Below are 17,355 nucleotides of genomic sequence, written 5' to 3'. Positions count from 1 at the left end.
AAATTGATCCATTTGACAAATAATAGCTACTTGGGAACTCACAATCTGCAGGGTATTAATGTGAGACTCACAGCACTAATGGTTTATCCAAGAATCCTGTCCTATTTGTTGGAGTGAGGTACAAAACCAGATTGAAACATCTCCATTTGGAGGTCACCTAACCTGCAAATGAATAAAATATGAGAAGATACATTTATCGCTAATTAGTATTGATATTGTGTTTGTGAAAGATGTGGCAGGGAAATTATGTTCAGGGCTGGCAGAGAGTAATCAGCCTGAAAATGGACGCTATGATGCATTGCTTCGATATAAAGCTTGAGTGATGCGACTATTCATTTCACCATAATTGTCTTTGGGAGTGGCAATAGTTAAGAGATGTTTACAGAACAAGTATTTAAGGCTATCCATACACAGAACCATTCAATATATTGATTCGGTCACTACATATATACACTCCTATACAATAAGAACATTTGTCATTCTGTCAGTCCTCAGTAATGATAAAAAAAAAACATCACACCTGAGAGAATAGATAATTAAAAATTCTGTTTAAAAAATCTGTTCAACAGCAGGTGGGCTTTCATCAAATGCAAGTGGAAATTTGGTTAAAACTCTGATTAAGACATTGAAAAATTGTCAGGAATATCACTACATGTTTGTTATTATTTGTTTGTTATTGTTTGTTATATATTGCTCTTTGATTCTTATTCTGTAGTGGTTCTCAAGAGGGCCTGCAAAAAGGGGACTTTTGGTCATAGGTTTCTGTAATAAAACATCTAAAAGATAAAAATTTTATCAGATGGGGGTCTGTGGTCTAATTTCTGTCAGTTTAGAGGTGACATGACATGAAAAAGTTTGAACCGCTGCTATATAGGAGTCAGTCTGCTTTTATTCTGTGCGCTTACTGATAATGATGTGAAAATCTCTCCAGTGATTTATCATTCTGATTATACTGTCATGTTGCTCCTTTGGATATAATCAGTAATTATTAGAAAAAGTTACATACTAGAAATATAATACATGCTCATTTCATTATGAAAAATCATGCAATTGTTTTTCTAAGAGGTGTCAAACTTTTTTTATTAGTGTTTGTCTCTTCATCTTTTTCATTTTTGTTGATGATTTAGCTCAATATTAGATGAGACTCCGGCAGAACATCAGTCGACTGTGCAAGATTTGTACAGTAATTTCTAATTTGTGGTGAAACTGTGGCTTGCTCTGCTTTTGACCCACATTAGCAACAGGAACTTGACAGAAGAGTGCACACTGTGATGCCAATTATCACACATCTTCAACTGTTGTTGTTGTATTCTCATATTTCACCGCTTTGTTTGGCTGTTTCTCTATTAACTATCCCTCCTGACAATACAAGGCAACACTTGGAAGTCACAATACATGTAACCATATAACACATAGCGTTCACATATATGCTTACTGTGGGTTTTTTTCATCTTACACAGCATCTCATCTGTGTCACATACACATACAAACACACACATGTTTGTATAGCTATCTTAGTGAGGACATTCATTGATATAATGCATTCCCTAGCCCCTAATCCTAACCCTAACCCTAACCCTCACCTTAACCCTAAACTTAACCATCAAAACTAAATGCCTAACCCCAACCCTTACCCTAAACTGAACCGAAATCCAATTCTAACCTTGACCCTAAAACTAAGTCTGAACCCTTTGAAGGTGTGTCAGAAAGTAAGGAGGGTCTAAAACTCGAATTGGTTCTCACAATGATAGCCATACAAGTACACACCTATACTTTCTTGTATTTTCTGTATACATACTAGAAACAATCTTAACCTGAATCAACTCTGAATTATGTTGAGATAAACGCTGGCAAGCTTTTCGCAATCCAGTAATCGGCTCCTTGTACCGTGGATTCATGGTTTAAAAAAAATGTAAGTGAGTTCAAAAAGGATATAGATGTAGAGCACACACACACACACACACACACACATACACACACACACACACACATGCACACATGACTGCATGCTGTCATTTTAAACTCAGGAGAGTCAACAGGAGCGCAGCTGCTTGGAGGTGATACTATTCAAATAACATAAGTCGCCTGTCATCCAATGAGTTGATAATTTCCCTCAGGTAAACTCTTTCTTAATCTGCCAAGTGCCATAACAGGAGTCCTCTGGAGAAATTTATTTTCAACATTTTGTGATAGGAAGAAAAACCACATTAATGCCACTTGTTAATTGAAAATGTCGACTTATCAGCTGACAAATGGCCAGTATAGGCTATATGTGACATTTGTACATGCACCTGTCTACTTATATCAAGGCCAATGCGAACTAATGAGCGACACTGCTCTGTTGAACATGGAGGATTCATTAGAATGTCTGAGGAAATGTGATATTTTGATTAATTTGAAAAATTAAATGTTTAAGTCATGCTCTGTTCTTTCTACAGATTTAACTGTTATTAGTGTTTTTCCTCTGCTGTATCACATTATCATGGAGAAAATAATGAATCCTGAGTTCATTATTTGTTGCACAATTGCATAGCACTATCCAAATAATACAGTGGCCATGAGGTGCAAAGCACAACATCTCTGGGCAAAACACATAATCAGTTCAGAGAACACAACAGCTTCAAAGAAGATACAGTGTTCTGATATATATCGTTATGTATACTTTCATCCAAAAAAAAGTGTGTGAACAACCTTGGTATGACTGCAGTCATTAGAAGTCAAGTCCATGACCTCAGTGAGTGTGACCTGGACACCTGTGACCGTCTTATTCTTTTCTTCTAAGGTAGTTCTGACAGCCTGGATGTATGTTCTGGGTCATTATCTTGCTGTAGGATGAACCCCTGACTAACTAGACCAGAGGGTATTGCATGGCTCTGCTAAATGCTGTGGTAGTCTGTTTGGTCCGGGGTGTCAGTCACTCTGTGCAAGTCACCAACTCTGGATCCTGCAAAAGAGCCCCAGACCCTCATGCATCATCAGGGTTTGTAACTAATTAACAAAAGTTGGGACATCTGTAGGAGTTGTTTGCATCAACTATCACTCTGAAATTGACATTATTTTTCAGTTTCTGGCAACCTAAACTTTTTTCCAACCTTTAGTAGTTTACCTTGAACTGCTTAAATTTCAATAAAAACTGGAAAAATGGTCGTGTTCTAAAAATTTTGACTGGTATTGCATGTGACTTCATGCTGATTATGGAGTGAAAGGTTTGTACATCTGCATATTCTCACACAATGAGAGCCAATGGAGCTCAAGGTTCAATTTCTTTTGATCGGGAACAAGCTATTGTGAGCAGAATAGACTTTCAAGTGAAATCTGCACTCAGTGTCTGCACAAGTTACTGTAAACCTTCTGCAAACCTTCTGTTTTTTTATGTGATAGTTTTGTGGGAAAAAGCTAAATCACGAAAGGTAAAGCATTCAAAGTTTTGGTCATTGTTGCAATGTTAGAACACAACTGACATAAGTTCATGAACAACTGGGGGAAAATTGTTATGTTTTGTCCAATGTTGATGTCCTTTGTATCTCAGAGCAACAATAAAATAACGCACTAGATGGCAGCATAGTATTGACTACTGTTACAGTTACTCTGTTCATACAGTAAATGATGCCAACTACAATGCAGTTTAAAGTAAATTTGCACGTCCTTTCCTGAAAAAATACTCACTCAATCAGCAAACTGTTCATCATGTAAAATGTAGGCTAAGACACATCCTTGAGCCACTGGAGAAGTGTTGGTGTAATGTGGTTTCTGCCCATGGCCACTGATGCCAGCCAGCAAATGCTGGGAGTGGTGGGAGAATTCAGCAATAGTTAGAACAATGTTTGCCTGAGTGGGCATCCAATCAAGAATAAATTAAATCTCCATTTCAGAGTCTTTTCTCTCACATTCTTGTCTTTTATGTGTGCCAGAATGAAATGTTTTAACTTGGAAAAGGGTGATTGCTGCCTCTGGACATTCAAAACACAGCTGATGGTTTCTTCATGGTGCATCCTGTAGGCTATAGTGTGTTGAGTGCAATAGAGTCGCAGTGACCCAATTATCTCTGGAGGCAGAGTCACGAGGGCGTGCATAGTTTGCTCTTTGTTTTTCCATTCCCGGAGTTAAGTCTGTCTGATGAGTCCTCCAAATTTCGGCCACTCCCAGCTCTTTTCACTCTTAACACCACCAGAAATCACGGACAGCAGATGCAATATGGTTTGTGGTGCTGTTACATCGCAGCTGGAATGTGTTTTTCTCACTCCATTCACACTCTAGATTTAGCATGTCTGTCCACAGGGGTCCTATGGATGTTTTTTTTTTAATCTCTCTTTTTATGTTGGGGTTTGAGGAAATATCTAGCCTGGATGCAACTTCCTGCCCAGCCCCCAGCTGTGCATGGAGCTGTTTTGTGACTACCCTCTGCCTGGGGCCTCGGGGCCGATAAATTACATGAGCTCAGAGCTGCCTACTCCCCTTGACCTGCGTGAGTCAGTCACCGCTGTGTAGATCTGTTTTGACTCATAAGCACTGGTGGTACTTTGTGTTTGCAGAACCTCCAGCAGACACATGTGAAACTCCTCCATGTATTTTGTAAAACTCCATGGAGAACTCAATAAATTAGAGGGTAATTGTGAGCTTCAATAACAGTTGACATAATCAAACATACCCTGTCAAACTGAGGATTAGTTCAGAAAAACATTGGATAAAAGATTCAGACACAAATATAAATTGTTACTGAACAGCATATGTTTTTGACTTGTAAGCATGATTTACTTTTACAGGCAAGCTGAATAGATTAAACTCTTTTGATAGCCTTTTTGTGGGTAGTGGTAAACAATACGTTTCCTCCATATTTTCCTTGAGATGGCAATGAAACATTCTTTTCCACATCGTCTCAAATACTAAACCAGATGTTGATTCCACACTAAACCTCACATGTTCTTCACTTCACTACAAGGTCGAAGTCTTGAGAACAATTGTGCTCCCTAAGTTCAAAGGGATTTTATTTTTACAAATAACTATAATACATTCCATTTTCTAATCACTAATTTGTTTATTTTCAAATGAACAATAAGATCACCCACTGGGTTTTAAATGAGGTTTATGAAATGAGACTATTCCCAACCAACTGAGGAGCCACTAATCTTTCATCTCATCTTAAAAAAGGACGGTCAGGAATGTTGGAGACACACAGCTTTACCATAATTGTGAAAATGTGGTGGTGAAAATATTCTTTAACAGAAAACCTCATCATCAGTTGCAGCCAGTCTTTAAGTAATAAGTGCCACAGAGGATAAAGACACAAAAATGGCACACTGGTGGCAAGTAACTAAGTACATTTACTCAAATACTGCACTTAAGTACAGTTAATTGTACTTTACTGGGGTATTTCCATGCTATTTATAGCTCTACTCCGCTACATTTCAGAGGAAAATATTGTACTTTTTACTCCACTATATTTATTTCAAAACTATAGTTACTAGTTACTTTTCAGATCAATATTTCATGCCCAAAACGTATGATCAGTTTTGCATTGTTATAGATTAGACTATCCAAGTTCTAATTCAGTATAAGGTTTCAAAATGTTCCACAAAATATTTTAGTTGGAAGGAATTTGTCTGCACTAACAAAAACTTTTTCCATAAATGTGTGCAGTAACTGCATGTTGCTGCCTCTTCTCTTTAAGTCTGTTTATTCTGAGTAAGGTATTTGGAAAAACTGATGTAATCAATTCAATTATCTCACAGATTTGCACACAATTAATAATACACTGAATATCTCTCATATTTAATAATGTTTTGTATTGTTTTTAAACCAAATACTCTTTTGAATTATTTTATCACTTAGACGAAGGTAGAGTTTTAGTTCTTAGTTCTGTTCATTATCATCATCGTTACGAACTGACACATTCAGTAAGTCCTTAAAGGCCAGAATTGTCCAACCAAGTCATGCAACATTCACTTTAACAACTCTCAGTGTGCTTTAAGCTGCCTCTCATTTTGAGCCCATTCACAGCGTCTGCCATTTTCTCAGTAGTTTGTAACCATGGTGGCTGTTGTATTTGGTGCAGCTCTTCAACAGCCTCTCTTTATTTGCAATTAGACGCTGTAGTATTACCTCAGTTTGCCCCTGTGCTGCCTGCCATCATCCCTGTTCAGCTGTGCTTATTCTTAATTAGAAACATAACATAAATTAGAACAAAGAAAATTGCTTTAAGAAATGTCCAGTCTCCAGCTGTAACTTCTTACACGGCCTATTTGGTAAGATAAACACTTAAGAAAGATACTGTTACTATAACTGATACTTTTCCCATATCAGATATTTGAGATATCAGTTTGCACCAATCAAATGCTCAATAAGCAGATTGTCCAGACCTGATTTAGTGCTGGACAGCAAAACCTGGATTATTATTCAAGTATTAAAATATTAAGTAGTAAAGTATTTCCAGAATGTAATGTCCAGAATGGACATTTGCAATGTTTTGATTTCACGATAAAGCTTTAATTGGCGATAAAGCTTTAATTGTGAGGAACAACACTAGCGGCTCTGTTATAGGCAGACCACTACCACAGTCTTTGTTCTATATATCTGAATCACTCAACTGCTGTTTTCTGCAGAATACAGCAACCACTGATAAAGTAAGAAGTCATGTCGTGGAGTATGGCTCTCCATACTGTAAGTGACATGACCATATGTGTATTGTCAGATAAAAAGGCTTTGTCTGATGTGTTTTGTTTTGCCATGGTCCACCCTAATAACAGTTGCATGCCTGCTGTCTGCCAGCTGCCGTGCCTGCTGTAACAGCCAGCACAGTGCTGGAATGTTCCCATGCAGATCCTCTATTCACACACACAGACGTGCAGCTCATGCACACCATACAGAAAGAAAGTCTGAAAGCACGCCAGAGAGCTCGTGGAACTTCCAGTTTATGGAGATACAGATTTATGATTACAGTCTCCTGTATTTCATTTTATGGGGCCACCTACTCTGTGCTGCTTAAGGAAAATATTTTTTAAAATGTTGAGGCTCCAATAAGTGTCTCTTTTCAGTGTTGGCATTGTATGGGAAGGTGGGCTTTGACCTGAATGCAAACATAAATACATTAAATATAAATGATCAAAATCAAAAATTCATCTTTTGACCTCTGACAGGTTTAGATGTTTGCAAAGCACATTTGCTGAATATGCAGATCAGGTTTACAGATAGAAGAGTCCAGAAACCATTGAAAAAGGAAACCTTTTGCTAAAGTGATATGATGAGAAAAACAAGAATAAACAAATAAATGTTGAATTTTGATTTTTTTTAAAAGATGAAATTCTCTTTGTAATTCTGAAGCTGACCAATTAAATATTTGCCTTTAGGCCGCTTTTGTGCTCGCCATGTTGGGCTGATGCCCTGTTTGACCATGAAACAACCCATTGAGGGTTGCCCACTTGGCCACTAATGAAAAGACTGGCTTGGATTAGGGGGTGCTCAGACCTCCTTGGATACCGGATACCGGCACACTGGATTGATGGTGATTGGCATTGTTTCACTAAAGGCCCCCATCTTTGTGAAAGACTGCGATTTATCCCAGACCACAGAAGTAATGTCAAACATGAGATATATCTTAAAAAACCTTATGAATGCATGCATATGCTGGTGTGCATGCATGTAACTTTGTTTGTTTTTTGCTGCACTCTGTAAACCTCTAGATGCATATATTTACCTGTACATGTGTAGATTACTAGGAATGCTCTGATGCCTGCATGATTGCATGCATATATGTATTTAAATAAGACTCTGTTAAAAAACTAAATTATTTCTTGCCCATAGAAGGTGATGTTTGGGTTAATGAGATGGTTTGGGTACGGGGTAGGAGAAATAATACAGCTCTATCAACATACAGTATTTATGTGAGTTATTAAAGTTAACAATTGTGCATCTATCCGTGAATATACTGAATACACTGAAAAAGTTCAAATCAATAAAAAATAATTTCATTTTTTTTCATTAATTTCAAACTTATTGGGACAGCAGACATATTCCTGACTCAGCAGCTCATTTGATGACCTCTGACCCGTGATAACACCTCATCTGTCTGTTGTCAATTTGACAAAGCAGAGCACAGCTGACCTGATAACAGTGTATCCTAAACACTGGCTTGCTGTGTCTATATGATAAACAGCACACAGTACAGAGAAGAAGTGCATGGAATAAATCAGTTCAGATCCACTTCAGAGTGTTTGGGTTTATCTAGTTTATGATACAGGGGGACTTTGTGCACAGGATTGCAGGAATGCGTCAAGATAAAAGTGGCTCATGATGACTTGGGTGACCGGTGAAACTTCCCGATGAGGGCTGAGGAGGTGAGGGGGGGGGGGGCAGCCTGAGCGAGCTCCGTCCTCCCATCAGTAATCCCCTCAGTGGTGACGTCAGCCGGGCTGTCTCCAAAGGGACGCAGCGTTGAGTGTTTGAGCAGCCAGGCGGCCAGTGCGCATCCCAGGACTCAACATCAGTGTAGCTGGGGCTCAACTTTCAGCTGATCGCTCAACTTCGGACTCATTGGGGGAACCTTTACAAAATGGGTAAGTTTAATCAACAAATGCTCCAGTTTAGCTGGACCTCGGATCTATATAACGCTGTTTGGTGACGACGGCATGCTTCACACTTTTGTTATTGTCGCTGAAACTTCGGGGCGCGTCGATTGTTTTTACATAAACTATTTTGAACTCAAATTTCACTACCAGTGCTGCAGAAGTAGGCTGTTTCACTTGACCCGGTTTCATGAGAATCGGCATTAGAGCAGCCTGCTGAAGCAACTTGAGGAAAGCGATTAGAGAGATTATGTCCATCAGGATTCCTGCAGTCTACTCTTGTCTGTGGAGGTGTTAAATCCAGATCAACGTGCTGTCTTTACTGTCTCTTTTACTACTGCTTTCAATGGCACATAATTGGTGAACTATTGGGATTAAGCTCTCATATGTTCAAAACTTGTTTTCAACCGGCCTTTCTTTATCAGTGATCAGATTGATCATCTGCAATCACTGATCATGTAGTTGCATTGTTTGCTTGATTGTCTTGGGGGGTAAAACTGCTGCAAATAAAGAAAAAATGCTGGATCTGCTGGTAAATCATGACTACAAGTAAATGAAAACATAAATAAATAGGCAACATATTGTATTAGTCAGATGCTCCATGCATGCTGTATGCCATGCCAGAGCGTGTGATTGCTATCTAATGGGCTGAGCTGAGACTGTCCCATCTTTAAATCAGTCCCAAGTGTTGGCCATCTGTGCTCCTAACCTAGGGGGAACGCATGGGAAGAGTGAGGCGCTCATGCCATGGATGTTTTAGTAACTTCTTGCTGGCTTAAACACTTTGAAACTGTGAGCCAGATAGGATAATACAGGAAACACACTCTCAACTGTTCTCATCCTTGATATTTTACAGTAAAAAATGACACATAACAGATCCCATTATTGTAATTCTTATTCTACCATTTTTATCTTTGGGTAACTTTTTTTGTGGCTTGTGTTATTGCTGCGGTGCAGCTGAGGCCAGGGAAGAACACTGTGTGAGAATATGTATCAATGCTCATTAATTCGCTCTGAAGCTCCCACAGAGGCGTCTTTGTGCTCCTAATTTGGAGCTGCTCCTTTGTGCAACTTCAGTGGCTCTTAACGTAGAGAGAAGTTCACTGAATTGCAAGTTTCAGAGCGGATGCCCTGTGAACTAATTCCCCACAGACCCTCTTTCTCTGTCTCATGGATTAGTGCATGGCAATCGACCTTTGTGCATTGTCCACTTGTTAAAGCACCCATTTTATATTCAAACACTCTCTATGTCCCTTTTAGGAAAAAAATGGTATATCCTGTTGTTTTGAATAAGGAGATTAATCTGGAGACTTGCTAGTTGCTGTAAAGGTTGCTTTTTGTTGTGGCAGAGAAACGGATATCATCTGCTGGGCCGTGATTTACTGTGTTTCATGTGAAATAGCTTTGAAAACAGAAAATGGATTATGTATGTCAACGAAGCCCAAAATAAACAGGATGCTCTGAAGTTGACAGTGCAAGGAGCTGAAAACGGGGAAGTGAAGATGTCATTTGGAGGTTATATAACTTATGTCTGATTTGATTTTACGGTGACCTTCACCTCGGAGTGGGGCCGCATGCTTTTTTTCAGAGAGATTCTCCTCTGTCCTCGAGGTGGAACGATTTAACAGTGCATTGGCCTGTGTGTAGGGTGTGGGAGGATAACTTGGCCTCAATCCGCTGAGCTCAATGTGGTTGTCGATTCAGAGGGAGGCAGCAAGTCATTTTAGATTGTTGGTGTTAGTCCTGTGACTATTAGCCATTCAACAGTGTTTGGCTGCTCGATAACAAAACTCATTGGATTAAATGATGGTTTTCAGTTTTAGTCGAACATTTTATCATAGTGTATAATCTGGAGAGAAAGTAAAGATAAGAAAGTAGTTTAGTGCATGTGGTGATCATACTCATTTAAGCAAGATAATCATGACATATTGCTTAGAAAGCTTAATATTTTTCCCTTGTGGTAGATTGTAACCACTAAACTTGTTGGCAGTGCTCAGAAGACATTTGGAAAAACAAAAAATATTTAAAAGCTCTGAGTTTAATACAGCGTAGAAAATAAACCAGCTGTTCAAGTTATGTTTTTGCAGACACAATTTAATTATGTGCTTAACAGTTAAGGCTGTCTTATGACAGCAGATTCAACTAATCAAATTCAGCAAATTATGTACATGACTATGAACACTGTGTCTGTTCTTCTTGGAACCGGAGCCCGATCACAAAAAAAAAAAGAAAAAGATTGTTTTTCCTTATGGAAACTTGTGAACTCTCTAGTCAGAGTCTTCTGTATTCAGTGTGTTGGTGTTTTGGTAAAGGTCATCGAGGCAGGACACAAACCAGATCCAAATGTTACTTCATTGTTTTTGAGTAATTTGAGTTAATCGCAGTTGACAGTTTTTTAATGTGTTTTAAATTAAACATCTTGTTGTTGTCAGCTGAAGCTGAACAACCCAGCTGTTTGTGAGTCATGCTTTACTGGTACATGTGGACGCCTAAACCTGGCCTCTCTTGATTTTAGTGCAGACTTCATGATAAAAATCCTCTTATTGATCCTGTTCTTCAGTGATCCACATGCATAGGCCTTCATAATGATTTTTACATGTGTGTCTGGGACGTGTCTCAGAGTTGTCAGCTGTCTTGTGTTCTTTTAATGTTGTGCGTTCCTGTTTCTGTCTGAACTAGGATGTCTGGAAAGTGTCTGATTATTTAGCTCGCACATCAGCAGTGATCGCTGTCACAGACACATGTGGTGGGCTATGTATGTGCTGTGACCCAACATCCTGAGACTGAGGAGAGGAAAGACCCATGACTGCTAATGCTGTGCTGGAGGAGGTGTTTTTGCACTCTGGAAATTAACAACGTCAACTGATGGCAGAGCAACAACAGGGAGTCAGGACATTTCCCCTACTTTTAGTTGACTCATGGAGATTGTGCAAAATGTAGTTCCTCTGAACATGCTTCTGTTCTCCAGAGATGCAGAGCAGAACACAAGACTGCAAGATGATTCACTGCAGAAATATCCAAAGGATGCTGAGAGAGAAACTGAACTTGTTAACTTGTTAACTCCAAAAAGATGGCTTCCTTGAATTTTGTGAGTCTGAAATATAGTTAAGAAGTTCAGTCCAAATAAAGTATGTGCTAACCTTTTATGACTGATCCCACATTATTATGTCACCACCAATAACTCCAGTGTTTCTGCTATAATTGTACAGGCCTGGTGGACTGTCAGACCAATGAGAACCCCTGCTAGGCCAAAAAATCATTTTTTAACGCCAAAAATAACACCAAATATCCATTCATTCAGAAATCAATAGCGTTTGGGAGCCTCTCTGTGCAGCGCTGTTCCGAAACGTGAGTCAACCTCTTTGTTGTTGTCTGGGAAACTCTTGGAATCGGGCACAGTTGCCAAGTCCAATTATCATAAGCGACTTTGGGCTTGTTGCTCACAAATATTGGTAGTCATGAGTTGCGTTTTTTTTTTTTTTCTTGTTTCTAAAGTGTAGTTGCTTATTTGGGCTTGCTCCCCATATGTCTAATGTTAAAGTTTGACTGAGCACCATCTAACTTGTCAAATATCTGCGCTATAGCTGCGCCCTGGTGGTTCACCAGTTAGTGCGTGTACCACGTAATGTTGCTGAGTCCTTGCTGCAGTGGCTCAGGTTCAATTCTGACCCAGACACTTTGCTGCATGTCATCCCCTCTTTCTATACCCCACTGTTCCTGTCTCTGTCCACTATACCTGACCTTCCATGCATAAATTGAGATGGCCAGTAAAGCCAGTCAAAAGTTTGTTCCTCTCGCAAGATCTGCCAACACTGGAATAGGGCAGTGCGTAATGTGTGTGCATAGCGAGTGTGTGGTTGGGCGAGAGAGTGAGCATCAGAAAAGTAGAAGAAAAGGTTAGCAGTAAGTTGTCAATGGAGCAGTAAATGTACAGTACAGGCTACAATGTGTCAATCAACAAATGCTGCAGCTTCTCAAGACAAAGAAAAGTCTCGTCTGTTGTTTCCCCAACTGCTGGAAAAGTGAAAGGGGGTTAGCTCCAAAGTTAGCAACAATGGGTTAGCCTAACCTGACCAGACTCACTTAATGTAGACTGACCTTTAGGGTGGACCAGCTGTTCTCATTTTAGTGTCAATCTCAGCTACTCCTACACAAAGAAGGTAGAAATGTCTGGATGCTGAGTCTCTCCCGAGTTTTGCTCAGCCCTAGCCCCCCCTGCCCCCCACCGCCGTCATCCCAGAGCAGTCAACCTAGGGGAAACACTGAACTCCTAAATTGCTTTTCGTCTTCAGCTTGCAATCATTAATTACACTGAATATCCTCAGTAATGAGGTAGTTGCTGTCATAGTTACATGATTTCTGGGCTTCTTTCCATTTGGCATAGGAAATGACCAAGCATCTTTGGTAATTGTACATTAGATGAGACCCATAGGGTACATTTTGCAGCTCTAAAATAAGAGACCCCTTTAGTTAAATCAAGACTTCATTCATCTTCTGCCTCCCTTCCTGCTTCACTTTGTTTCCCACTGAAATCTCCCTCTTCTCTTTTATTCCTCTCTCATCTTCACTGCTTTCCTCTGTTTCCATCATTTTTTTTTTTTTTGTTTTCCCTCCAGCGCTGCAGGTCTGCCAGAGCGGTCATGTTAATTTGCTGAGCTTAATAACTCCTCCGACAACAAAGAGATCCATTGAGTATTGTGACATGAAATGATAGGAATAGAAGTTCCTGAGTGGGGATGCCTGTTCAAGCATGTGCCTTGGCCATCGCTTTTACTAAAAGCCTATTCACAATTTGAACAGAATGGATGCAAGTGGGTGACTGTGTGTGTGTGTGTGTGTGTGTGAAGTTCACCCTTGTTAGAGATGTCACAGTCACACTGCCGCATGGTAGAGACAGGATGGCATTTAAATATCTGAGAATACTCCCTTATGGAAATGGCTGCAGCCTTTCAGATATGTACAGGCAGCTGAACCCTGGTGTTGTATAAAATATGCCAAAGATACAATCTGTCCTTTATGTTATCTGCACAACTTCAGAAAAACACCCATTATCAAGGTTAAACTGCCAAATACATGCATAATAAGGTTGTCTAATTCGAGTTTTTCTGCAGTTTCACCATTATGTTGGCATCAGCGCTTGCATGCAGAGTGCAGGGGTGATATTTGCCAGTGGAGCAGCAATCTGTATCAGTGTTTTGTTCACAGTCAGATGATCGTTCCAGAAGGCCTGTGGGAAATAATGGGTCGGGGAAAGCAAAGAGACCCTGCAGCTGATGAACATTCACTAACTCATTCAACAGGCATTCAGCCCCACTGCAGCGTTGTCTGCTATCTACAGTAAACCACACCACAACACTCTGAATTGCCACATTTTCTACGGCACCAAAAACCCTGCATAGACTTTGATACACTCTCTCCGTATCACATGAGCAGTGAACATTGATTAAATAGTCAATAATGTTTTCCCAGAATGGCCTATTTTTCTTTTGCCAGCCTTGGGTACGCAACAAAATAGATCATAATGCAGTGTTGAAGAGTAACTAGTGGATAGCGTGAATGCTCTACACAAAATTAGAGAGAGCTATACAGCTTATGCTTCTTCTCTGTGGTGGTCAGGATCTGGGCAAGAGGATTAGAGCCACAGGGTGACCACTAGGGTTAAATGCTGAAACCAGTGTAGAGATTGCACTATAAGGCATCAGTATGCCTCAACCAAAGTTTCTGTCGGATTGTCTCACCTCACCACCACCACCACCACCACCACCACCTTTTTGATGTTTGAAGACAGAGGGCTGCGTCTGTCACTCCTTTTGTACAAACAGCTGCAACGCCTAGAATACCTTTAAGGAAAGATCGTCAGATATAACACGCCATGACGGTGGGATTTTCCCCCTGCCTTTGAGCGTGGCCAACAGTTTAGCCTTCAGACGTGGATGAATGATTCATCATACAAACACCAGCCTGAAGGACCGCTACATGTTTGCTGACTTGATGATGATCACATTTTTGAAACTTGTAGAAAATATTGACTATTAATAGGATATTAAGGCTTGAAGAGAAGTAAGGTATGTTTTAGGCAGGTATGGTTGAATGACAGGTGTCTCATTCTATTATCGCAGATGCTACATCAACATTTTTCTGCACTCAATTTAACAAAGAGGAGGGTGAATGGGTGCGTCAGCTAAGATGGTTGGTGCTTTTAATACAATGTGTCCATTCATTCTATTTTGGTAGTATTTTTTTTGTTTGTTTATTTGGATCTCTTTTAAGACCCAAATTAACTCGCACTCTTCTTGTAAGTAGGTTCCCAAATTTTAAGAACTCATTTGACTCCGATTGATTGAATTCATGCAACTACTTCCTTTTTTTTTAATAGATACTCATTTGGGAGCTCGAGACCACAGTTCAGATGTGAAACTACTTGGGTGAAATGAGAAGAAACAATAGAGCCTCCAGCTAATTTCCCTGTAAGATCATCTGTGAGGAGTGAGAGCAGAATTCATTAGTCTGCTTTTCAACTGTGGGAGCCTGTAGGATTGAGCTGTTGGCTGTGTGCCAACCGAGTGTATTCAACCCTCCACAGATAGGTCTTTGTCCTCAGTGCTTTTACGCAGCTGCTAAACAACCATAAGACAAAAGCATCTGGGGTACCCCAGCACACCAATGAGAAATGCTCACCATATGAAGAGCCACGCTAGACAGCCTGAGACCATTTGGATTCTGCCAAATGCTACGCTTGGGATGAATTAGCAGGAATTTAAATGAATATCCATGTAACCCCCTATGACTTTTGCTGCTCCTCCATATTCAGGATTGTGTGTAAAATCCTGCATCTAAGATATATTCAATGATGTGGCAAGATTGTCACAAAAAAAAACAAGTCTTCTGTGAAGACTTCTTTTTTTCTTGACAACTTGTTGTGTTGCTTATCGAAGATGTTACAGGAAATGCACACGACTCCTCTTTTCTGATGTTGTTGTGTGAAAGTGCTGTAGTGTTAGAAACCACTGGACACTCTCGCTCACTTCTGCCAGGAATTATCTTCCTGCCCAAGAAAAAAAGCTTTCCAAGTGAGAGTTTTCATTGTCTGCTTATTATCCTCCAGTGAAAGGCTTGATAGGCAGGAAGAGGTACTGCTGCCAAGCAGATGAAAATCTGCAATCGCTGAGCTTTTATAAAGTGACAGATGCAGGAAACCCAATAGCTGAGGGAGAGTGTTTGGGGAGGCTGTTTGCCCCATAGACAGACTGTTTGGGGATTGAGAAGATCGATTTCAATTTGACCAAATTGCTGAACATTGGATTTAAAACAATATAAACTTGGAATACTCTGAACACATAGAGCTTAGTAATTGAATCATTTGTGATGCTTTTAGCATATGGAGGCTTTATGGTTTTTTAAGGCTTTTATTTCAGGAAAGGAGAAAAATACCAGTTAACAGCAGCTTCAGGCTGGAGGAAATCCCAGATGTTTCTCTCTGAAAAACAGTTTGACCCCTTAACCACACGCAGACTAGAGGAGAGATCAGTTAGCTGTATGAATATTGTAACTACACAACTGAGACGTCTCATAAGTCATCTTAGCTTTTGACCTCTACTCTATGAGAAACAATACTGTAACAATAGAAGGACCACAGCGGAAAATGAAAAAGTAATTATATGGATGAGCACAGCAGCTGGAATGTACAGAGCAAACTTTTTGCAACTGTGTACATAAAGTGAACATACATGTCTTTTGAAAGTATGTTAAAGCTTGTACATGTGTGCATGATGTGTCTTATGTGTGCAACTTGTTAACAGCAGGTTTCTTTGAAATTCTCTTTTGTTTCCTGTTGCTGATTATGTTTAGTATATTTGCTTTTTTATTCCCAAGTCAATATAAGAATATTTTCTATCTTCATTTTTTTTTTCATTGTTTGAGGTATAGCATCTAACTAACATGTCCTGTTGCATTAAAAGCCATGTATCTGCAAAAGGAAATTTATAAAAGAACAAAGTGAACATTGTTTTATTTATCATTAACAGGCAGTGAAACTGTTAATGCTCTGACCCTGAAACACTAGGATTTAAGAAACATGATTGATGTGTTACCAAGCGGTGGTCGTGTAGAGATCAACGTTATTCTCCCTATTTGTCGGATCAAGTGTGTGCAAAATAGATCGGTGAGAGTGTAAATGTTTAGACATTGATAATGATGTAGAGGCTGCATCACATCAAATGGTGCCATAAATGTGTGACACAGAAGATACTTTTGGAGAACTGCCCATCAGTGCGCAAAGCAATAAAGTAATGGATTGACCCACTCTCACAGAGGTCAGCCAGAGGAGAGTACAAGGGAATCAGTAGCGAGATTAGCTTCCATCTCTCTGTTGTCATGAACTGTATTTGCCACTTACTGTTAAGCACTTAGTCCATGTCTAAACTGATTTCATCATGAATCTGTGGACGAACATATCTCTGCAGGGGTTGAAGTGTCAGGTTCAGGTTGCAGCCGACTCTCTGTCCTTCCAGGATCCAGCCCCAGGACGCAGGGCTCTGAGACACGGGAAGGGCGTCTTGTGGAACAATGGCATTAAAGTGATCTGCGTGTCGGCTGCTCTGTTGTCATAGTGCTGACGATGAATCCTGACACGGTGGGGTCTGAGTGGCTGGTCTGTTGAGTAGCACCGGCTGGCGCTGAATGAAGGAGGTTTCTTCTCCTTCTAATGAGGGGTTGGGGGGAACAGACCTGGAGGGTTTTGAAAAGGGTAAAGTCTTGGGTCAGGGGTGAGAGGTTGGCAGCGTGAGGCGGAGGACAA

The 17,355-nt window shown here is 40.0% G+C and overlaps 1 protein-coding gene across 2 annotated transcripts in view; it reads left to right on the top strand.

Moving 5' to 3' along the window:
- Positions 1-8,400: 8,400 nt before the first annotated feature.
- Positions 8,401-17,355, top strand: part of gpm6bb (glycoprotein M6Bb) — a 33,044-nt gene continuing 24,089 nt past the window's right edge. The window contains exon 1 of one of the 2 annotated variants that reach the window (XM_042426999.1): positions 8,401-8,549. In XM_042426999.1, coding sequence (XP_042282933.1) covers positions 8,546-8,549 — 4 coding nt within the window. In that variant the 5' untranslated portion in view covers positions 8,401-8,545. The remainder of the gene's footprint in view (positions 8,550-17,355) is intronic. The other variant, XM_042427000.1, reaches the window with a different exon arrangement.

This window comes from Thunnus maccoyii, chromosome 11 (assembly GCF_910596095.1).
Source record: "Thunnus maccoyii chromosome 11, fThuMac1.1, whole genome shotgun sequence".
NCBI lineage: Eukaryota > Metazoa > Chordata > Actinopteri > Scombriformes > Scombridae > Thunnus > Thunnus maccoyii.
This window is presented reverse-complemented; position numbering and strand designations above follow the sequence as displayed.